Here is a 23,708-nt window from a genome sequence, read left to right as displayed (position 1 = left end):
CGGTCCCTTTTAGACCTGGTCCGGGCAGCAGAGCAGGCGGAAATCAAGACCCTCCTCCAGGTCCCCCTCCTCCCGTCCCTGGTTCCACGTCCAGCGGCAGACGGCGTCTGGGATCCGCCTTCGAGAGGGGGGGCTAGTACCACCTGCTGGGCTATGCTGGAAGCACAGCCCAGCCTGCCTATGGAGAGGGGGGAAGGCGCCACCTGCAGGGGGAGTGAGGAGGCACAGCCCACTCCACCTGCAAGACGAGGAGCAGGGCTTGCTGGAGCAGATGAAGAGGCTCTGGCTTGGACGCCTGCTGCTTTGCCGTCGCCGCGTCAGGGCCGGACGCCTGCATCTTCGCCGTCGCCGCGTCAGGGCCGGACGCCTGCATCTTCGCCGTCGCCGCGTCAGGGCCGGACGCCTGCATCTTCGCCGTCGCCGCGTCAGGGCCGGACGCCTGCATCTTCGCCGTCGCCGCGTCAGGGCCGGACGCCTGCATCTTCGCCGTCGCCGCATCAGGGCCGGACGCCTGCATCTTCGCCGTCGCCGCGTCAGGGCCGGACAGCCTCTAGACTTTCTGCCGGAGACCTGGTTCTACACCCAGGGCGCCCGCCTGAGGATGCCTACCTCGCGCTTGGTCGAGGGCGCCCCCCGGAGGGTGTATACCGACCCAACCATTCCCTCCATCACTTGGAGGGGTCTTGCTGGTTCCGCCGGGCCTGCCGCCCCGGCCGGCCCCCAGAAGGGTCCCGTCTGCGACCCACCTCCGGTCCCCCCACCACCCATCCCTCTTTGACTGAGAATTGTTTTGGACGTCTGGGATCCGTCCTTGAGAGGGGTGTACTGTCACGCCCTGTGTGGGTTCGTGCGTGACAGTGTGTCTATGTTCTCTGTCTGGGCTTTGGTTTCCGTTTTGAACTCTTATTTTGTATTGGACTTCCTCTTTTGCCTCGTCTGCCTTCGTTGCCATGGTCACCCACACCTGTCCCTAATTTGTCCTCTATTTAGTTCAGGTGTGCCCTTCTCCCTTTGTTGGATCATTATTGTTGTTTGTCCGTCAGCAAGTTCAGTTGCCTTTTCTTCTGCTGCTATTATAGCAAGAATAAATATTATTTTACCTGCATTTGGTCCTGCTCTCTGCATCCTGGGGTCGCACCGCAACATAGACATGCCGAAACGTGACAATCTCTGTGCATTCTGTGTTTCTTGACTAATAACATATGCCCGCTCATACCATAATTCCACCACCGCTCTATCTCCATTGAGCATGTTGGGGATGCTGTGGATTGGCGTTACTTGAGGCAAATGGTGAAAGGTTTTACTATCACTTTCCCAGCATCTCATTCTTAGTTTGCACCCTCCGACATGGGTGTAAAAGGGACCCCTTTAAGCAATTGGAAGCAATCAAACCCGAGCCTCCGAATTACAAGTGTCAGCCCCCAGTTGGACTCAAGCCTGTGAGTGGTGCAGTTCTATGTGTTCTATCCTCACCACTACTACGTCTGGTCTGGGTTTCCCCCCCCAGGAGTCCCTCAGATAATGAGACACTCTGGAAAACCAAGGCTCCTGCTCACAGACGCAACATGAGGGCAACATGTATGAGAAATTCCCAACCGCAAATCCTGCATGCAGAACCAGAGTCTGGACAGCGATACTGTCGAATGGCAAATTACAGACAATGGTCAAAGTGAAATAGTGTGGTATGATTTGTAAACCATGAAGTAGCACATGTGTGAAACTATAAATATATCACATTGAAGTGTTTCTCAAATCATTTACATCGCCAAGGTTTTTACAATTTGACAGTTATACAAATGAAACACTGCTGGAGGAGTGACTCCGTAGCATTACATGTAATAGAAAATCATATTTTACATATTTTTTACAGTTAATAACCCCTCATCCCTTATGGGAAAAAAATTTATTGCAGTATATTGGCAATATAATGCAATGTATTGGGAAATGTATTTCCATATATGGGATCTTATGTTTATATTTTCCAATATATTGCAATATATGCATAGATCATATATGTGTATATATTGATACATATAAAAAATATCTTGTGATCAAGACCAAAAAAAGTCTATATTTTACATATATAAAATTGCATATAATTTGGGATATATAAACTCATATATTATATATTTGGATTTAATATATTTAAATATATTGAAAGCGGCAATCATTTGTATATTCTGCAATATATTGCCATATATTACATGAATATATAATATATTGTATAATATATGTACAAAAATATATTATTCCATGTATTTATAATATATAATGTATTGGAAAATATAATGGAAAAATAATATATAAAAATAATATATTAATATAATACAATATATTTAAAGTAATATATTGATAAATATATTTTCTTTTCGTAAGGGATATGGGGGCCCAGTTGGCAACCCGCTCATATGGCATAAGAAATAGTGCCGCGTGCACCAGTGGGCATTGTGGGATATGTTCCTTTCCACATTCTCTCGTCACCTGTTTCTTCTCTAGAAGCTGCAATAGACCACTGCGCCTCAGCACCTTTTCCACCTCACAGCATGCCTACAAAGGCACGGGCCTAGCAACAGTCTGGAGTCAGGCATGATGGGAAATAAGAGAAGACTTTTTATCACAAAGGAACAAAAGTGAACATGTGAAGCAACACGAGCCCTGCAAAAAGGCCTCCGGTGAGTCAAAACAGCTGCATGGATGTGTGTCTTGCTGTGAGACTTTGGGAGGGTGTGGATGTCATGGCTGATTGCCAAGTTGGAAGCTTCTGCGATTCGTAGTAGGGCACAAATTGTCACAAGCGCTAGTGGCCAGACTGAAACCACCATGACCATGGGGGGAAGTGACATCATTGGCTATGGTTTGGCACACAGCTATGATGGCATTATAATAGTGATGGCCTCACATCCAACATCCAAAAATTGGTTAACCACCGAGGAAAAGACATGGGGCCACAGTTAATGATGAGAGAAGACAGCTGGGATTCTCAGGTGAATACACGCATTTGTAGTACAGAGTACAAACACTCATGTATCAACCTTCGTTTTTGGACAATGATTGGACATTTTATGGTGACAGTTATGGTGCCCTTTGTATTGAGTTATGGACTCCTTTAGAGCAGTTACACACGATAACCAGCAAAGAAAGCATTCTAGTTCTTCCAGAATCTGCACCTATTCAGCTGTATTTCGTGGTTCCCGGGAAAACTGTCTATTTTAATGAATTCCACCCACGGCCCACCTCCAGGCACACCCACTCTGCTGTGGTTGGTCCCACTGCCGAGACTTTCGGTTTGTGCCGCCAACTTTATAGGAGTTGATCAATACTTCCGACCCGGAAGTACAATCTGTACCATCCGAAGTTTCTCAATAAAAGAGGTTACTTCAAAACGTCTCTCAATGGTAATTAGCTTTAGCATTTTAGCGTTAGCTTTTCTACAGCATCGGTAATGTGTTTTGAGGGACAACCAGTGTTTAAAAAAACTCAGTAGAGCCACTAATTGTGGTGGGAGAAAGCTATTTTCTTTAGGAATTGTAAACAAATGTCGCTTTTTATGCTAGCACATAAACAGCGGAACAGTGCTAGGAGAGAGCAGAGTGTTTATATATAAGGAAATCCGTCCCTCTGTGATGTCACAAAGGGGCAGTTTTACCACGCCTTTTGAAACCGAGCGTTTTGAGTCATCCAAAACGTCTTTCGGGGCTCACTTCTGAAAACACATCTGGAACTTTGGCATCGTTTAACACGAGAATATTACATCTAACTACAAGTATAGGTCAAAGAAGTGGAAAAAGCATAATAGGTCTCCTTTAAAATAACTACACTGAAGGTTGTTGTCACTGTTTACGTCACTGGCGCACACCAGCTGTAACACACAGAAAGCTCCAGATCTGGTGTGTTAGGACACGTAAAAATTCTGTTCTATAGTTTATGGTCTATGTTGAGTATGATTATGTACAAAGAACGGTTATACTATAGTGAATGTTATTCTTAGCCATTTCAAATGTATTGTAACTAGATTATATATGATTGCAACTGTATTGTAACTACTTGAAATAGCCATTATAGGCTCGGGATGCTGAGGTACTTTTCAGTACATTCATCACTGCCGTTTTCAAACAAATTATTCTCTCCAAGCATCCTAAATGTGTGTTCATAAACAAGATTCAATATTATTGTGACCTCTGAGCTGAATTCAATAGATTCCTCCTCTTTTAGTTGCGCCTCCGCTGCAATCTGATCTTAAATTGCAGGCAACAACACGAGATGGGCAGACATCCTTCTCACTGGCGCAGCCCTTTCTAACTTCATCATAGGGGCTCAGCGGGCCTCGTGATGGGCCATCAGAGTCTGAAAACACCCTGGTCCATTACTCAGGCCGAGCAGCTAACCTGGAGGTGGAGCGTTCCCTCAGAGGCTTTTGGCTTTAATGGACTCTGCTAAACACATTTTCTCTGTATATTTCTTTTAGCATTGACCCCTATCTGGTTTCTACATGTTCAAGTTGCTGTTCTACATGTTCTACTTCATATTTTTATGCTATATACTGTATGTATCCATCCTCTATTTTCTATGCCACTTATCCTCAATAGGGATATGCTGGAGCCTATCCCAGCTGTCTTTGGGCGAGAGTTTATTTTTGCTCTCCTGTTGCTGCTGGGCGGGATCACTGTCATCCCTCATTTATTGTGGATAATTGCTTCCAGACCCAACTGTGATAAGTGAATTTCTGCAAAGTAGGAGTCCTTATAAATTGGATATTTGTTTGCACATTTTACACAGTTTTTTACATTATTAGAGCCCTCTAGACAAGAAAGAACACCCCTACCTTTACACTTGTACGTCCCAATATAGTAGTAGGAGTATGCATTGGCAACACCACTTCCTGCAACAACAGGAATCCACCTAGTTTCACACAGGGGTAGTGTTAGGGGTCGCCAGATTCGTATTGTTAGCTAGCTCATATTAACTCATTTTCTCACACAAGAATGCACAGAAAAGGGACAGAAATACTATATGTGTTCATGTTTCACACAAGTATTTTTGAATGATGGGCAAAATTCCCCACAAAAAGTGCAATTGTCCCATAAGACTCGCTTGTGTGTGTGTTGTGTTCCCTAGGGAAGCTGAGTGGTGGGCACACCGGAAGTGACCTCATGGGTTCAGAGTTGAGTTTCAGCTTGGCTAATACAGTGTGGAAAAACACAGGTATAGTTGCTAGAACTAATACAAATCAGATTAAAATATACATACCAAAAAAAAATGCAGATTACATTATAAATTAGATTTTCACAAATTTAAATAAGTACATTAAGACATTGAACTCCACCCTGGAAAATGTCTCAATTCAAAATAATGTTATTAAAGGATATAAAAGCACTTTTCAACCCCTCAATGGCTCCAAAAGCCAACTCTCAAGTCATTTATCAATGAGAGGTAACTTCACAGTTGTTGTTGTTGTTGACATTTGTTTCAGATATCCAGCGCTGGTTTCCATGTCATCATATTAAAAATCAAAATATCACCTTCAAATGATTGGGAACTGGCTGCAATTTGAAATGAATTGAACTACAATTTTGAACGAATTTTGTGGTTCTCACCAAAGAAAATTATTTGCTGGGAAAAGGATACACTTCCGTGCATCGGTTGTGAGTGCACTGTATCTGTTTGTAAGGTTTGTTTGTTTGTTTTTTTTATCTGAAAACCAATACAGGGAGTCATATCAGGGACAAATCTGTGGAAGATGCCTGTGGCGGCTGTGTTGGCTCACACAGCTGCTTGTCCGGAGGCTTTTCTCTGTGATCCCAGACATTAACAACAGAATATTGTCTGTCCAAATGAGAACCTTACTCTCAGTCGATTGAACTCATTTAGCATTACACTTTTGGGCAGTGCTCAAGGGAAGACACTCATGCTGAACTTTGTGGGTGCCATGGTGAATAGTTCACTGCTCAGAGCTTTCATCTCAGATAAGGGTTGTGACTTCTTTTTGGCTTGAGGAAACCAAGAAGGAATTTCATTCCATATTATAAGAAGTTTAATTGTCAAATTTGGGAAAATATGAAGGAAAGGTCTCCCTCTTGTGGTTACTTGAGATTTGACAGGCAGCAATGTCCTGAAAATTTTACTTTAAAAATACAATTTATGATCAGCTCATGTATTGGATCTAAATGGATGTGGAGGTGTGCCTAATGTTGTGGCCATAATTCTCTCACAAACACTTATCCCTCACAGTCCCACTTGGCCCTCCCACTTATCAAAATCATTCAAACTTTTTTTATTGCTGTCCTTAGAGTTGATATTGTTGTTGCACTTTAATTTTCATCAGTAATTATGACCATAAAGTTGGTGGATCATTCCATTGGATGACAACTCAAGAGACATCTATGTGCCCGCAATGTATGAGCCATGGAGCTGCTCTCCCTGTGGTTGCTGCTAGTGGAAAACCCATAATGGACTTTAATTGGAAGTTTAATTGTGTGCGGTGAAGGAAAAGCATCTGCTACAAAACTGGTGGTATTTGAGTGCATACATGCATTTTTTTTTTGTAGATTACTTGTAATAAGTGTAGTTCCTCACCAAGTCAGCTTTGCCTTTGAAATGTTTCATGCAGGCTAAAGAAGCGAGCACCATGTCGAATTAAAAGCATCATGATGTATATAATATCGGCATTCTTTTAAGTTAATTTGTGAATCGAGAAGCCGCATGCATTGGCGTCTGTGATGACACAAAGATGTGTTTGGTGTGAGGGGTTTTATAGGGATACTTTCCTAAATAGCTCGGTGTTTGTTCCACTGATCCATGCCCTCTGGATATGTAGCCAAGCAGCAGCAGCTCAAACATCAATAGGATGCATTTTGACTGCTGGGGTGACTGGCAATAATATACTGTGAGGAACTGTTCCAGATGAAATGTGTTTAATGACACATGACCATGGAAGAGAGTCCGGTTGAACTTTACAACAAATATATCTCTCCACTAAAGTTTTGGCAGCTAGCCACTCCTAAATTGTATTATGTTAATCAGATGAATAACAAGGGATAACTGAATGTCTTAAATGGATTTGTTTATGTTTTCTACATTGCTATCGCTGGTATGCTTTTGTGATGGCATTGATTATGGCCCTAATCAACACAAAAAGCCAAAGAAAAAGCGGAGGCAAGCTTACGTAGCTAATCTATTAGATGCTCGCTGAACTGAAGTCGCACACAATATGCTGATTCCATCACTACATCCATAAACCTCCTCTTTGGTCTTCCTCTACCTAGCAGCTCTAAACGCAGCATCCTTCTACCAACATATTCACTATCTCTCCTCTGCACATGTCCGAACCATCTCTTCTTTGGTTTTTCCTTTTAATTGTGGAAATTGTTTTAATTCTGTAAAGCACTTTGTGTTGCATGTCTTTGCAGGAAAAGTGCTATACAAATAAAGTTGATTTGATTTGATCTCAGTCTGGCCTCTCTGACTTTATCTCCAGGGCCTCTAACATGTAATGTCCCTCTGATGTACTCGTTCCTGATCCTATCCATCATGGTCACTCCCAATGAGAACCTCAGCATCTTGTCTCTGCTATCTACCGATGTTGATTTGTATTCTAATGAGGAATCAAATCAAATATGTGGATGCAGGATTATTTTCATTTTTTGTGTTTAAAATACCACATTTTCTGAATAACTCATTGAGCGATATGCAGGATGGAGCCAGTCCTATAGGCAAGATTTTATATGGTGCCCCACTCCATTGCAGATTTACGAATGCTTACAAAAGAAATTGAATCACATTGTTTTAACTGTTGATTTGGAAGATAACAAATTTATGTGCTTACTGAATTATAAATTCTGAAAAATCTGAAATACACTTTAAATACCCTTAAAAGTACTAAATTATACAGTAAATACAATAATCAATATTAGTATTCTAATAACCACACAGTTTTCACACAACATGGCTTGTTGGACATACAGTCAGGAGATCTGGAAGACATGGTTTGAATCTCCAATGGACCTCTATGTTCTCTCCGGGTATACTCCGGTATACTCCGGTATCCTCCCACGCTTGTTTGTCTACTGTAGGTATCCTGCAATTCAACTCTACTGCATGCCACTGTACTTACTTACTACACAGTACTTACATCAGTGTGTGTGTTTTCAAGCTTGCAGTGAGAGGTTGGTGTGGACGTTGAGTATCCATGCAGTAGTAACCAAAGTATCTTTCTGCATTGCTTGTGGACTTCCCTGTAAAATCCATCATCTGGATGGCAGCATCTGTCGACCCAGCCTCTTAAAGTATGTTCCTTTCAGCATTCATGGCGCCCTCCCAGATGTGCTAGTTAGCATCACAGATGCTGTATAACTTTGTACTGGTAATAGGATGTTCCTTTTCCTCTTTATCCTGGTGGAAGTAACACCCATTGATTTCCATGACAGACCACAGCGCTCTTTTCCATTTGTGGAAGTTGTGGATATTATTTCTGCTTTGCACGGTAGTGGCAAATGTTTAAGTTAGTGTTTTTGAGCCCAACATGCAACATCAATCTTTAGTATATTTGAGTGTTTTCAGGTCAATACAATTTCTTGATTTAACATTGGATATTTTGTCTCATGTTGTTTTCCATTATGAATAGGTTAAAAAAATGCAAATAATTGCAGACTTTATTTGTATTATGTTTTGTCGATGAAAATTCAAGCGGGATCAAAGTTGTAGTATTTGGAGTCATTCCAGAAGGAAATGAAAGACGGTGTGGTTAAAGCAAAAAGCATCATTTAGTGGAGAAAACATGTTTCAGAGCTGCAGGAGAAGACCCGTTTGGAAGATGCGGAGGGGGGAGCAAGGAGATGGCAAAAGATGAAACAAGTCAAGTTGTCCCTGGTCTTGATCATGTTGGCACCAGTGGGGAACATTCTGGATGAGATGGAAAACAAGACGCCATCTTTATGTTCCATTTATGTCTGCTGTGCTTCAACCCAAGTCCCCGTTGACTCCCACACTCACGTTGACACATTCACACACACTCACAGAGCAGGCTGGAGCTTGTGGTTCCACTCCAGTGACAACAGGCTGTAGTCAGGGTGGCGACGCTTCAGGAGCAGCTCCTCATCTTGGAGAAGCATGTTTGCCTTGGCCTTGAATTAATAACTTTTCATTTAGTGCGGAAATGACAGGAATAGTAATTAAGGAAATGGAATGATTTTATTGGCCATGATGTTTATATTAGCTTCCAGATGTGAAACAGCTGCTTGCGCCTTAAGCGGCCAACATTGCCCACCCCCCATGTACAATCTGGAGAAACCTTTATTAAGAGTAAGATAACAGTGCCAGTCAGATTTCTGGGAGTACAATAATATACGAACTTGCATTCTCACCACGTCCGAAACTCACTTCATATGACATCCACTTTGATTAACATGTGATGGCTATACGGCACCAGAAGGTCTGTTCTGTATTTATGAATGTGTCCCTCAAGTGTAATTTATTTGCAGATATAATGTTACTCTATTTCAGGCATGATTTGCTTGACTGGTTAAGTTAATATTGGAGAGTGGCTGTTCAGCGATTTTGGGTGGCCTCCCTGAGCACATATGAGATCCATATCGTACTGCACAAGTTCACGATATACTCAATGACAGAGACGGCATGACTGGGATCCTCATATTGTCTGGCACTGCGCCGCTATGCATTTTGATTTTATTTCATGTGTCATATGAATCACATATGCACAGTGCAAATCATTTCATATGTGTAACAAATATGATATTTAAATTCCTTTTGATTGTGTAAATGTTGAAATGAGAGTGTGAGAGTTTTAATGGTGAGCTCGAGAACATTCAATGTGAAGTGAAATATTTGAAGATATGTTGGTGTACAACATTAGCAATTGTCAATAATTGAACACAACCTGACATAAACATAATGTATCATGGATTCTGATTGTTTCCATTAGGGTTTGGTGCTGGAGCGAGAGACAAGGTTCACCCTGGGTTGGTCACCAACCAATCACAAGGCACATATAAAAACACAATCATTCATACCTATGGACAATTTACAGTCGTCAATGAACCTAACGTGCATGTTTTTTGGAATGTGGGAGGAAACTGGAGGTTTTCCTGATCATATTTTGTGGCCAACATGCTAACCACTGGGCCACCATGCAGCCTGCTAAAAATGCAGTACTAATGAAATGTGCAGTGTGTTTAATTTCTCTGTTTTTAGTGATTGGAGAAGCATTTTTTTATGTTTTCTCTTTTTCAAGACAATGGAACACGCATGTCCATTAGTGTTGCCAGTGATGGTTGTGATGTGCTCCCATCTGGTTTCCAGCAAAGATGCATCAATCTATTAACTTTGCCTGTGATCATGAGGATGCTTTAATCTAAGACAAAGCTCCATTTAATTACATCCTACAAAGGAGTTCTATTAGTGTAATGCAATCAAATACAGAGTGCATCCATTTGGTAAGTCAAATGTCTTTTGAACGTATTTCTTTTTTTTCAGCACATGGAATTATATTCTGGAGATAGTTTCATTAGTAAAATGATGAAAATTAATTTTCTGTTTTCGACACAGACTTTTCATGTAGCACGTGGCTGCATGCTTGAGCTTTCATGCCTCCTTGCATAACCCCCAATAATACGAATGTCTGTCTTGTCTTTCCAGTTTTCATTAGTCAAGCTGTAATTTTCAAATTTTCTTTAATTATATTTTGAAAAGTGACTGATGGTCGAATGGTTGACACTCCTTACTTCTGTTCAGGCAGCATGGCATCAACATGATAAGCGGTAGAAAGTGGATCGATGGATTTGTGTAAGCACAGAGGCATCATTGTGAGAAGACAAGATGCTTTGCAATTCTACTCCTGAATTCTACTCCTGGTTTTACGATTCAATGGATGTATTGTAATGTATGCACAAAAAAGTTACTTTAAAATTTGTTTTAAACATGATAATTATTATAGTCCATCCATTTTCTATTCAACTCATCCTCGCTAGGGTCGTGGGTAATAATAAAATTATTAATATTGACAATAATAATATTAATATGAATTAATATCAATATCACTGTTAATAATTATTATTATATACATATCACACATCATTACAGTTCACCAAATACGATAAAAATCTTAAATTAGTTTACAAAATAGCACATCATTAAATACAGTAAAAAATGTTTTGAAACATCTTTAAAACTAAGACAGTATAAGTAAAGTATTTTACAGTTTTTCGAGGTAAAATGATAAGCGCCATAGTGTACTGTCAAAAACACCAACAAAAAAATCAAACCGCGCAACATCCGCTCCATGTACGTAACTTCCGGTCGTCGTCCACCGTGTGCTAGCAATGGCGTCCAGTACCGAGGTTAGTGTTTGTTTTCCGAATTTAATGTCAATTGACTCGAATTAGCTATGTTTTACTTATGTGTTGCGCTTAAAATGTTTGTATACTGTGCCTAATAGTGTATGAATAGAAACGCTCTGGCGTTGTACCGACATGGTTGTTAGGCTAATGTGAGCTAACGGCAGAGCATTACAATCCTCAAGAATCGTTCTGATTTTTGGTCGTGTTTGACTTGTTTCTGTTCGGGATTTGTCATTGTGTATGTTAGAGTTATGGGATTTACTAACTAAGCGATGTGGCTTCCAGGAGAAGAGTACACCCACCGAGCAGGAGCCGACTGAAAGTATCACGTCATCGAAGAGAGAGGAGAGACTACGTAAATTCCGAGAGTTGCATTTTAAACGGGTAAGATTTGGGTTTGTAATGATAGGTTTTGCCTGTTGTCAGCTATATGGAGGTGACTAACTTCTAAGTGTCCCTTCTGTGTCAATTAGCCATGCTAACAGGCTCTTGTAAATCGTGTATACCCATAGATTGTTCTCATTTTGACCGTGTTTCTAGTATACCAGCACAAAAACAAAGACAGCCATGTCCAGACATGAGGTGAATTGAGGCCATTTGATTTCATGTTTACAATTTGCATAATGGACAGAATGAGAAGAAGCTCAGTGAACCAAACTCTGGACCAAATTTTTGGTGACAATGAGGGAGAGGGCACAGACCAGCATAGTCAGACCTCCTCATCCGGGTGGATGACATGTCGGCTGCCATGCTAACTAGCACCATGCAACATTTGCGCTTGTGTAAAATCACGTTTCGAAATTAGACCACATCTTTTTTGTGCAACCATACTATATGGCGTCTTGTCTTGACAGTTACTTTCTATTTACCTGTACAGAATGAAGCACGCAAGCTTAATCACCAGGAAGTTGTCGAGGAGGATAAGAGACTGAAACTACCCTCCAACTGGGAGGCTAAAAAAGCCAGACTGGAGTGGGAAGTTGCTGAAGATGAAAGGAAACGGGTATGTACAGTTGTACGCAAAGTAAACATATCTATGAAGCACTAAAGGTTGCATGGTTATTTGTTGCCACAAGGTATAGGTGTATTGATGGCTTCAGTTCTGTCACATTTAATTTGGCCTGCGTTTCTCCTCCCAAAAACCACGCCGCACTTTGGACACTGGTGCATGTTTTGCCGGGAAGGCGACTATGTCGAAGCCTTCTTGGCAATGTTGGTCAGGGGCTCAGTTGGATTATGGAGATTTTTTTTTATTTTGTTTTTTTTTAACAACTTTCAGACCTGCCTTGCACATCATTACAGAGGTGTGGCTCACTCCTGCGTGCATGCTCAGGGGTTGCTACACCTTTGTTGATTATTTAATTATTGCAGAAATGCATGTTGCAAGAAACACTAAAGTTGATCAAATGCAGGATTACTACAGCTTCTGCTCAGATATCAACAAGTAACAAGCAGCTGTTTAACTCTGACAGGGGGGAAAAAACAGCCGCACATCACTTGCTTATGCTGTGAACACCAAGTTGGATTGGATTGCCAGATGTGCGTAAAGCACTTACTGTGTGCTTACAATGATGCCTCTCGCACCGCCACTTCCATTATATTATCATAAAGCCTGTCACAATAATGGGTTTATCGAATAATTAAAAAAAACAATTTAAAATAAGTACTTCCTGTTTCCCAGAGTGCTTTGCTGTACATTTTTTTGTAATACGTTGGAAAGCACATGGTTAGAGCTCACATAGTAGTTGGTTAATATTCTGCATTATACGTTGGTAGTGTATCTGTTTTATCTGTTTCCTCTTTGCTTATGGTAGTTTTGTAAGTATTGTGACTTTGTTTTTCAGGAATGTGCTACAAGGGGTGAGGACTACAACAGAGTGAAACTCCTGGACATCACAGCTGATGATGCAGAGCGGTGGGAGAGAAAGAAAAAGAAGAAAAACCCAGACACCGGATTTGCAGGTTTGTATACACTGGAGTCCACACAGATTCAGCTCTTTTTTTATTTTATTGTTGCGATTGGTACAGCATAGAGGAGTGATTCTCAGCTGGTGCAACCCAAAAGTGGGTCGCAAGTCTAACTGAAAAAAGAAAATCGTGTAACGACTGTAATGTTTGTGAAAAGTTGATTTCTTGCGCACTTTGGGCCCCTCAACGCCACTTGAGCATTTTAAGTCACTGCATTATCTTTCATTTTCATTTCAATGGTGCCTTTTGTCATCAGTCGACATATGACACAGTGCTCTTCACTTAATTCATAAATAACCCTGTCTGTTAATGGTAAATACTGCTGAAGATAGCAGAAGAAGGCTTCAAATTGATCTGGTCACACATTGCTTTCCCCGTTTACATTCACTCCTAATAGAGTTAGTGTTGCCACTATGATTTTAACATGCTTTAACTTTTGTCAGGAAGGGATATGGAACTTTAGTGATCTTCTTTTTTAGGGTGTGTATCTACTAAAAGAGCTTTCTCTGTCAAATATGACATGTCAGAGAAAGAGAGGTTACTTGTTGTGAGCTCTCTGAAATGTTCTCTTACACATCATCATCATATCCAAATCCAGGTTATGCTGAGGCACAATTCAGACAGTACCAGAGGCTCACCAAGCAGATCAGACCCGACATGCAAAACTATGAGAAACAGCGAGAAGAATGGTGAGTGTATTTTGGTTCATGTATTTGGTCAGTGGTACAGCATATGTGTGTCACGATATGACTCAGGTATTGACGTGTCTCCGCAACACGTATGGAAACTTACACATACAGGTCGTCCTCGGGTTACGTCATTCTAGCTTTTCAACACGGTAAGAGGATCACGGTGTGTCGCAGCCAACGCTGGGCAACAGTCGCCTGTATGTGCAGTAAATAACCCCATAAACTAATTGCATTAGTCGGACTAGATGACTGCTCTCTCACTTGAAGCCCAGCTATGTGTTACCTGGAAGTTACTGACATTGAAAGTCTCCTTAAAGAAAGCGTCTCGTCCAAAGTAATAGATGTCTGGAAAAAGTAAGTAAAATAAGTTTTTGTCTAGGTGATTATTATGTGTTTTTTTTTCATATCAGAATAGCGGGGATTCAGCCAAATAGGGTGGGGGTTATTTTCTTAACTGCCCATTTTCAAGGGGGGCTGGCAGTCAGGCCTGTGGAATTGCCCTAATTGTGCCCCTGGTCAATAGCACTCTTCATAAATAAATAGAAAAAGTTACAGTCAATCCATGAATACAGTCACAATCACCTGTAGTGGTGATTGGTTTCATTTACATTCAATTTAGGTATATTTGAATTGGATCAAAACTCAACTTGTATCAGTCGAGGAACAAAACGCCTACGTAACCAGAGGATTTCCTGTACTTTTTTTTTATATACACTACCGTTCAAAAGTTTGGGGTCACCCAGACAATTTTGTGTTTTCCATGAAAAGTCACACTTTTATTTACCACATGAGTTTTAAAATGAATAGAAAATATAGTCAAGACATTGATAAGGTTAGAAATAATGATTTGTATTTGAAATAATAATTTTTTCCTTCAAACTTTGCTTTCGTCAAAGAATCCTCCATTTGCAGCAATGACAGCATTGCAGACCTTTGGCATTCTAGCTGTTAATTTGTTGAGGTAATCTGGAGAAATTTCACCCCACACTTCTAGAAGCACCTCCCACAAGTTGGATTGGCTGGATGGGCACTTCTTGCGTACCATACGGTCAAGCTGCTCCCACAACAGCTCAATGGGGTTTAGATCTGGTGACTGCGCTGGCCACTCCATTCCAGATAGAATACCAGCTGCCTGCTTCTTCTCTAAATAGTTCTTGCACAATTTGGAGGTGTGCTTTGGGTCATTGTCCTGTTGTAGGATGAAATTGGCTCCAATCAAGCGCTGTCCACAGGGTATGGCATGGCGTTGCAAAATGGAGTGATAGCCTTCCTTATTCAAAATCCCTTTTACCTTGAACAAATCTCCCACCTTACCAGCACCAAAGCAACCCCAGACCATCACGTTACCCCCACCTTGCTTGACAGATGGTGTCAGGCACTCTTCCAGCATCTTTTCAGTTGTTCTGCGTCTCACAAATGTTCTTCTGTGTGATCCAAACACCTCAAACTTTGATTCGTCCGTCCATAACACTTTTTTCCAATCTTCCTCTGTCCAATGTCTGTGTTCTTTTGCCCATATTAATCTTTTTCTTTTATTGGCCAGTCTCAGATATGGTTTTTTCTTTGCCACTCTGCCCTGAAGGCCAGCATCCCGGAGTCGCCTCTTCACTGTAGATGTTGACACTGGCGTTTTGCGGGTACTATTTAATGAAGCTGCCAGTTGAGGACCTGTGAGGCGTCTATTTCTCAAACTAGAGACTCTAATGTACTTATCTTCTTGCTTAGATGTGCAGCGGGGCCTCCCACTTCTCTTTCTACTCTGGTTAGAGCCTGTTTGTGCTGTTCTCTGAAGGGAGTAGTACACACCGTTGTAGGAAATCTTCAGTTTCTTGGCAATTTCTTGCATGGAATAGCCTTCATTTCTAAGAACAAGAATAGACTGTCGAGTTTCACATGAAAGTTCTCTTTTTCTGGTCATTTTGAGCGTTTAATCGACCCCACAAACGTGATGCTCCAGATACTCAACCTGCTCAAAGGAAGGTCAGTTTCATAGAGTCTCTAACCAGCTAAACTGTTTTCAGCTGTGCCAACATGATTGCACAAGGGTTTTCTAATCATCCATTAGCCTTTTGACGCAATGAGCAAACACATTGTACCATTAGAACACTGGAGTGATAGTTGCTGGAAATAGGCCTCTATACACCTATGTAGATATTACACTAAAAACCAGACATTTGCAGCTAGAATAGTCATTTACCACATTAACAATGTATAGAGTGTATTTCTGATTAGTTTAAAGTTATCTTCGTTGAAAAAAACAGTGCTTTTCTTAAAAAAATAAGGAAATTTCTAAGTGACCCCAAACTTTTGAACGGTAGTGTATATATACAAATATCTGACAAGACCGACATAAATGATGTATGTGCCCATCTAGGCTGTAATAACCATGACTAGTCAAGCATAATCAATCACAAGGATTTGCTTGGTTTAATCATCCTGGTATTCACTCCATCACATGTGTACAAAGTACATTTTGTACATAAACTGTTGCACCCTAGTTTGCCCTTGGGATAGTTTCATCCAGACTGTACTGTAATTTAAAGATTTTAAGGTCTAGATCTACTTCATGCACATGAAGGTCAAACAAGTGCCTGCAGGTTTTTTTGCCCTTAAATGTTGCCGTATGCAGAACCGTGAATGATGCACCGACACATTTTGCCTTGGGCAACACTATCATCTTTCCTCAGAATGACCAAGCTCACAGTAGTAGAATAGAGAAGCCATTTTTAAGTGTGGTAAAATGCTGATTGGTTATGGTCGGGCATTTATAATTTATTTTGCCGTACTCCACAGTGGTGAGGACTTCCACCCCACAGCCAATAGCCTGATCCACGGCACGCATGTCCCGGCCCAGGAGAGCATTGACCGGATGGTGGAAGACGTCGAGAAACAGTAAGTCCTCAGTCAAAAGGAGATGGCACTGGAATCACACACTTTCCCATCCCGCCCTTTCTCTTCAACACACCTTTGTGCTGAGTGGTTATTGCTGCCTTCTGCCTGTCCTCTGAAATGATGGGAAAGTATTCTTTCTCCTCAGTGGAATGAATAGAATTAACTCAAGAATGTTCCCAAAGGCACTATGTATGCTTAGCCTGTGTGAATGTGGCTGCCTTATTCAATTCTAACACCCAAATAATCCAAATGGTTTTGATGAATTTCTCCCACACACAAACAAATCTCCTGCCAGCCACAAAATTAGACAGATTGGGGGGAAAAGATTTATTACCAGATTTATTATTATATTAGCGCACTACCCATAATCGGAACAGTTTTGTTTTTGGTAAACTTTCACATTTTGTAGTTCAACCCATTTTTTTATGACTAAGGGACCTTTTAACCAAAGGGTTGATCGTCGATCGATTTAGCGATGTTTACTAGACAAGGTTGGAGTTGGCTTTCTTAATTGTATTCTAAAGTGCTTGTGTATTGGAATTCTCTGTTAGCATACGTTTGGCCTACTTTTCTGTTTGTTGAAATTGCAAACAGAAATGTTGCCTCAGTTTACGTAAATATCCCAGTTAGCATACAATATGGTGTGCATGTTGTGTTAGCTTACGGGACTGCAGTACAAGATTGAAAGCTCACTGTATTTTCTTGGTTGGTGTTAGCCCAGTTTCATTCTCCTAATTATCAACCACTAAGCCGCTGTATTTGCATTTCTGCAGAATTGAGAAGCGGGCCAAATACAGCCGACGCAGGCCTTACAACGACGATGCAGATATTGACTACATTAACGAGAGGAACGCCAAATTCAACAAGAAGGCCGAACGCTTCTATGGCAAATACACGGCAGAGATCAAGCAGAACTTGGAGAGAGGCACTGCTGTCTGAGTTGTCCCATTTGTGGATGCGTTTCATTATAGGTCATGAAAATAAGTGGCTTATTGCATGTGTTTTTATGTACAGTTTAAGAAGTCGCTTCTCACCCTTACTTTTTAAATAAACCACTTCTAATGATCCATCAATAAAGAACACTAGTTATGATTTGCGTGTCTCATGACAGCCCGCGTTTTCAATTGTGAGCGTGAGAATTAACTGCCATTAAGTGGCATCAAACCGCAGGGCTTGTTTGGCGGTAAATGTTCACTGATAAATATGTTTGATGTCAGCGCAGTGATAAGGAGCAACAGGAGCGTAATTCAATTCATTATCATTCCTGTCTTGTCTAACTTGCCTCAAGCAGCAACATGAGCAAGAGGGCCTTGTGACTGAGGAGATAAAAGGAATTGCAAGTCATTCCCATGCCACATTGTCCCACTAAGGCTCTTACAGCAGTTAATTAACTTGAGCTGTTAACTACTTATCGGAATAATACTCAGTTTTACTTGTTATGATTGTGTAACAGTCGAATTGAATTTGAATTGCCATTCACATAAAAAAGAGCACGCAATGAAGAAAAAACATGCAAGCATTTTAATATCAGTCATGTCAACACTGATCTTGTCTATACATGAGGTTGAAAGTTGTCAATATCGATATCAGTCAAAAGTGACTCCATGTGCCATTTGCAACTTCGTCATGTGGGCTGCCCAATATATTATGTTAAAAGGGTTAACAGAAAGCAGTACTCATTGCCAATTGGATAAATACCCTAGGGGAAAAAATCCATATATGGTACAACAGCGACACTGTGTGGCCTTCATAAAAACTACATTGGGTAATTTTGTGCACACTTGTCCACAGTAATATGGAAGTATTCTGATTGGATCACGTTATCAAGAGAAAAAACAGTTATGGCTCTTGTCTGACCTTGTGAGGAAGACGTCGTGCTTAATGCCATACAAGCAAGTCTGTAGCTAGATTGCATAGCATGGCTTCATTATTATGCTTCCATTCCATATCCTGTATATTTACCAACAACAGTAGTAGTTGTAGCACACATTCCATTTATTGGTCTGGCTTGAATATGAAATTACAGAATATTTTTCATAATGGGAATTAAAGGTTTCCATGTACACCCTGCACTTTGCCATTTGGGAAACCCTAGTCTATGGAGCAAAGACTGCACAGGTTTAGTTTCATCACAACATTTTATTGGAGCAACATAAACACAGAACCAAGGGAAAGAAATAATCCCACCTGAATGATTTCAACACTTCTGCCCACTTAAATCGTCTGGGGAAAAAAAACACGATAAACTGACTATGTACAGTATTTGCAGCATTGTTGATGCCCATCCTAATGTGTCTTCTTGCGTTTTTGTTTGCGTGCACTGGAGGACTGGCTGGACATGACTGGGATCCAGTGGCCATAGGGCCTGCTGCTTTCATAGCTGTCAACTCTGGTAGTTACCTCAGTACTAGATGGCGAGGTCGCTGTTGGCTTCGCCACACAGTTCTGGAAAAACAAGATGATCATTGAAATAAAAACACATTCGGAGAAATAAAACAAATACTGATTGTGGCCGCTTACATTGATGTTGAAGGTTATGGCTTTTAATTTTGGGGACATCTTCAGGCTGGTGGTAGTGGCTTCCGGATCATTGCTCTGTTTCATAAAGACAAAAGTAGCACAACTAGTAAGACAGGAGAATTGGTGCTTCACTTTTGCATTGTATACTCATATTACTATGTTTTCATTTTACTGCTTTAGCACTTCTACTGCACAAAAACCACATGCATATTTATTTAGTCTCACTGTTGTCTGAGCCGATTCCTCGGCAAGCACCTCATGTACCAACTTATCTTTGGCATATGGAGAAGACTTCTTCATCAGGTTTTAGTTCTTGACAGGAATACTACATAGCACACTCCCGCACTCCATCAGCGAGTGGTGGATTCTGCTAAATAACGACGACCCATTTCAACTGCAAACCATAGATACATTTGTCATGTCAACACAGTACTTTCTGTAGTACGTAGCGCAACTGTCCTCAAATTGCGTGTGTACATTTCTATGTGTATCATTTACATGTGTGTTGATCCATTTACAGTTTAAAGAACGCATTGTGTGCAGGACAAAAATCATCAGTCAACCTTTCACGCAAACTTATTGTCGTCACCCAAGTCACATGACAGCCTTTTAATCCCAGGTGCCGATGAGTGAAGAAGACCAGTGTCATGTTATCTACGAAGACAGGAATAAATACAGAAAGTATGTGCATTCCCTCAGGGTTCCAAAAGGTCAACACAAGACACAGGAAATACATCACAAACACGCACTTGTATTGACAGTTGTTTGTAAACATTTTGTCACCATGTGTGGAGCTTACTATTGTTTCAAATATTTTTTATATCAAATTATCCACACGATCATGAATATTACTATGCATTTACAACTCCATAATTGAACTGACATTGCCCCCATTTATGCTTTCATTGTGTCTGTATTTAATGTTTGACTGATGCACCTACGTCATTTACTGCAATAATTTGCTATCAGTATGGTACTTACTCTCCCCATTGGACACTGACCAAACCTAATCTTGGGAGTATGATGTGTATAGTGTACCAGACACCCACCTTTGATGACATCTTTTCAGGGTGTGGTCTCACCCATGGCTCTGGAGAGGCCAACGTCCATTCTGGCTCCTCTGGCAGAATTGGTTTCACACTCTCAGGAAGTTCCAGTTTCTCCACACCCAGCAGCTTCATAGCATTGACTTTTGCCGTTTTCAGAAGTTCTCGTTTATCTGAGGGAGATAAAAAAATACCGAAAATGTAATCGTGTTCAAGTGTGCATGCAATATTAATGATTTTATTTACCTTCCAAGCTCAAACTGACTGAACTTCCGGATGACCCCGAGGAGCTCCTGTAGGCTCTGGTTGGTGATCTGGAAAACTTGTTAAATCGACTCTCAGCTGTACCACGCCTCCTCCAACCCATTGAAGACTTGTAATAAGACCTGGAGCATGACCTGGAACTGCTGCGTCTACGGTACCTGCAGTACCTGTCTGGCGAGGGTGAGGGGCTGTAGGATCGAGAGTGGGCCCTACAGCTGCGGGATGAGCGGTGGCGGTCATAATTGTATCTTTGATGGCTGCTGCAGTGGGAATGTCTATGACAACGAGGATGCGAGCGTGACCTGGAACGAGAGGAGGAACCACTGCTTGATGATGAAGACCTGTGCTGTCCCCTGTAGGTGTCACAGGTCGGGGAGGTTCTACTTTTATAACTGGAGTAGTGAGATGAAGGGCTACTCTGATCAGAACACCCACTGAGACCATCACTCTGGTCAATGCTGGCCATTGGATCAGTCTCGTCTCCTTTGGTCATTGTCTTGGGACAAACTGAGGGAAGAATACAAAACATGTTACTGAGTGCTCCGAAGTAAAGTGCAAAAACAAAAATGTAACGCTGCGATTCGAAGGTTGATTGCGCAACCGTGTTTTGCCTTGTTGGTCACGTGCTAACACGTTACGTAATGACAACGTACTGGAAAATTCCACACGAGGCAGGCTAGCATGCTAGTTTTAGTTGACATGTTTTCTCTCTCTATTCGAGCTATGTCGATTGATAACATCACAAGAACATTAAAACACACATTTGGTACACATAGGTGACAAAGACAAGCAACATAAAAAATGAGACTCTTACCAGATAAGCGAGCGCTTGAGTTGAAACCGTATTTGGGGTAACGACGATATTAACCAGTACTATGCGGACACCTTTTGAAAAGTAACCAGCGAAAGATTTTGAGAAGGTATTGAAAATATCGTGAATAAAACCGATCTATTTCCGCGACCGTTCACGTCTCTACTCTTCTGCTGTCGTCACTACAATTCAAGCACAGGGCGTACAGTACCTCTCTTCTGGAAAATTCCACTCAGCTACTTCTTCTTCTACTACTTTGTTAGTTGTATTTCTGCTTCTTCGACGCCCTCTATCGGCCTTTGTGAATTAACGCATTCTAAATATGTTATAAAAGATAAAAAACACCCAATCTTATAACACATATATCACAATATCACACATTTATTTCACAAGAGGAATTTTGTGAATATTGGCAGAAATAATAACAAATTCATAGAAAGCGCCGAACCGTGCAATGCAGTATGTACGGGGTAATTTGTATAAATTGATATACGATAAGAATATCCGGAATATAAACATCACATACCATGTATCAGCATTTTTAAATGACTTAAATGGTTCACTGGAAATCTCGCGATATGTCGTCAGCCTAACTTATGTAAAGGGTCTCGCGATGTTTTATTCATAATTTCCGTACAGTAATGTCAAGAAAGGTCTCGCGATATTTTACACAATAAATATCCGCGCAATCATCGCGCTGCGAGTCGGATTCTGTCAAGTGCAAACTTCCTTTCCTTCTGTAAAGGCCTAGAAATATCGACCAAAGATGGATATTCTGACTGTTTTGCCCTCAAATTTTGGGTATGTTATATTCACGTATCTGTACAGCTGGATTATGCTCGGGTATCTCGCTGTAAAAGTTGGAGCAGCAAGGAAGAAGTACAATGTTAAGGTACAATGTTTTGATATTACATTCAACACTATTTCTAATTTGCAGAAATAGTATGGGACACTCACTGTGTTTATTTTCTGTATGTAATCGTTTCGTGTGCTTTTTGTGCAGTATCCATCGATGTACAGTGACAAGGAGCAAGTATTCAACTGTATCCAGAGAGCACACCAGAATACCCTTGAGGTGTATCCTCAGTGGCTTGTTTTCCAGACCATTGCAGCCCTTGTCTACCCGGTATGTAATGTATTTTATAATTTGTTCATAAGATCAGACGTATATGCATTGAAATGCTTTATTGACGCTTCCAGCTGCGTGGGAGTGGCCTTCTTGAACTTTGAAACAAATCCCCTTGATAATAAGAGTCAGCGCCAAATGAAGTTGTCACAATGAGTTGGCACATTTTTCACTTTTTTTTTCATTAATCCCCCTTGTTCTTTGCCTCTTTGCTTGACATTGTAGTTGTCAGCGTCAGTGCTGGGGGCCATTTGGGTGACCAGCAGGTTTTCCTATGCCTGGGGCTATTACACCGGAGGTAAGACTAGTATTTGCAATAAATCCATCCATCAATTATTTTTATGCTGCTTATCCTCATTAAGGGTTGCGGGTATGCTGGAGCCTATTGGTCGCCATTCAATCGCAGGGCACATATAGACATACAATTTTTCACACTGACATTCACACCTAAGGACAAAAGGACCGTTTAGAGTCGCCAATTAACCTAACATGCAACCACCTGAACTTTGTTCAGTGACCGATAACGTTTAGGTGTAGGTACAGCCAGCTGACAACAGACTGTTGCAGCTTGAGCACCTTCTGCATGATAGTTTAAGTTACTTTAATGTAACTTAAAGAAAGCAATATAATAAGCAGTATTATAACATACTTTTGTTTCATTGCAGATCCTGCCAAGAGGATGAATGGTGCCTATGGCTACATTGGATACTTCGGGGTCATCCTTCTTTCCATATCTGTTGCCTTGCAGTTGCTTGGCGTTTTTTAAGATCATTCTCATCTCTTACCATGTACTGTAACTGAAAATATCACTGATTTAATTTACCACTATTTTGCAATGTGACAGAGTTCCATTAGATTGCAACATTAATTCCAAACCTTTGCTACTACCAAATATGCTGTTGTGATATGCTATGTTTTATTGACTGATGACATAATGAATGCTTTTTTTAACATAATGTTTTCCTTGATATTCTCTTCATAAATATAAAATAAAACACAGTGCTTTGTTTGACCATTTTTACTTTTTAAATAACTGACTAA

At 41.0% G+C, this 23,708-nt stretch overlaps 3 protein-coding genes across 3 annotated transcripts; 2 read left to right on the top strand and 1 right to left on the bottom strand.

The window, feature by feature from the left end:
* The first annotated feature begins 11,243 nt into the window (after window positions 1–11,243).
* Window positions 11,244–17,980, top strand: syf2 (SYF2 pre-mRNA-splicing factor). The gene is made up of 7 exons (XM_058090969.1): window positions 11,244–11,351; window positions 11,637–11,735; window positions 12,229–12,354; window positions 13,196–13,313; window positions 13,918–14,008; window positions 16,802–16,900; window positions 17,674–17,980. The coding sequence occupies exons 1-7, from the start codon at window positions 11,334–11,336 to the stop codon at window positions 17,837–17,839; spliced, it is 717 nt and encodes a 238-aa protein (XP_057946952.1). The 5' UTR covers window positions 11,244–11,333; the 3' UTR covers window positions 17,840–17,980.
* A 1,039-nt stretch (window positions 17,981–19,019) lies between these two features.
* rsrp1 (arginine/serine-rich protein 1) lies at window positions 19,020–21,781 on the bottom strand. Its single transcript, XM_058090968.1, has 5 exons — window positions 21,545–21,781; window positions 20,713–21,237; window positions 20,470–20,639; window positions 19,421–19,495; window positions 19,020–19,345 (listed from the first exon to the last, which is right to left on the bottom strand). The coding sequence occupies exons 2-5, from the start codon at window positions 21,221–21,223 to the stop codon at window positions 19,187–19,189; spliced, it is 915 nt and encodes a 304-aa protein (XP_057946951.1). The 5' UTR covers window positions 21,224–21,237; window positions 21,545–21,781; the 3' UTR covers window positions 19,020–19,186.
* Window positions 21,782–22,204: 423 nt separating this feature from the next.
* mgst3b (microsomal glutathione S-transferase 3b) lies at window positions 22,205–23,684 on the top strand. Its single transcript, XM_058090970.1, has 4 exons — window positions 22,205–22,433; window positions 22,545–22,667; window positions 22,893–22,965; window positions 23,333–23,684. Exons 1-4 carry the CDS (start codon window positions 22,308–22,310, stop codon window positions 23,431–23,433), a joined length of 423 nt encoding a protein of 140 aa, XP_057946953.1. The 5' UTR covers window positions 22,205–22,307; the 3' UTR covers window positions 23,434–23,684.
* The last annotated feature ends 24 nt before the right edge of the window (window positions 23,685–23,708 follow it).

This window comes from Doryrhamphus excisus, chromosome 13 (genome assembly GCF_030265055.1).
Source record: "Doryrhamphus excisus isolate RoL2022-K1 chromosome 13, RoL_Dexc_1.0, whole genome shotgun sequence".
NCBI classification, from domain to species: domain Eukaryota; kingdom Metazoa; phylum Chordata; class Actinopteri; order Syngnathiformes; family Syngnathidae; genus Doryrhamphus; species Doryrhamphus excisus.
This window is presented reverse-complemented; position numbering and strand designations above follow the sequence as displayed.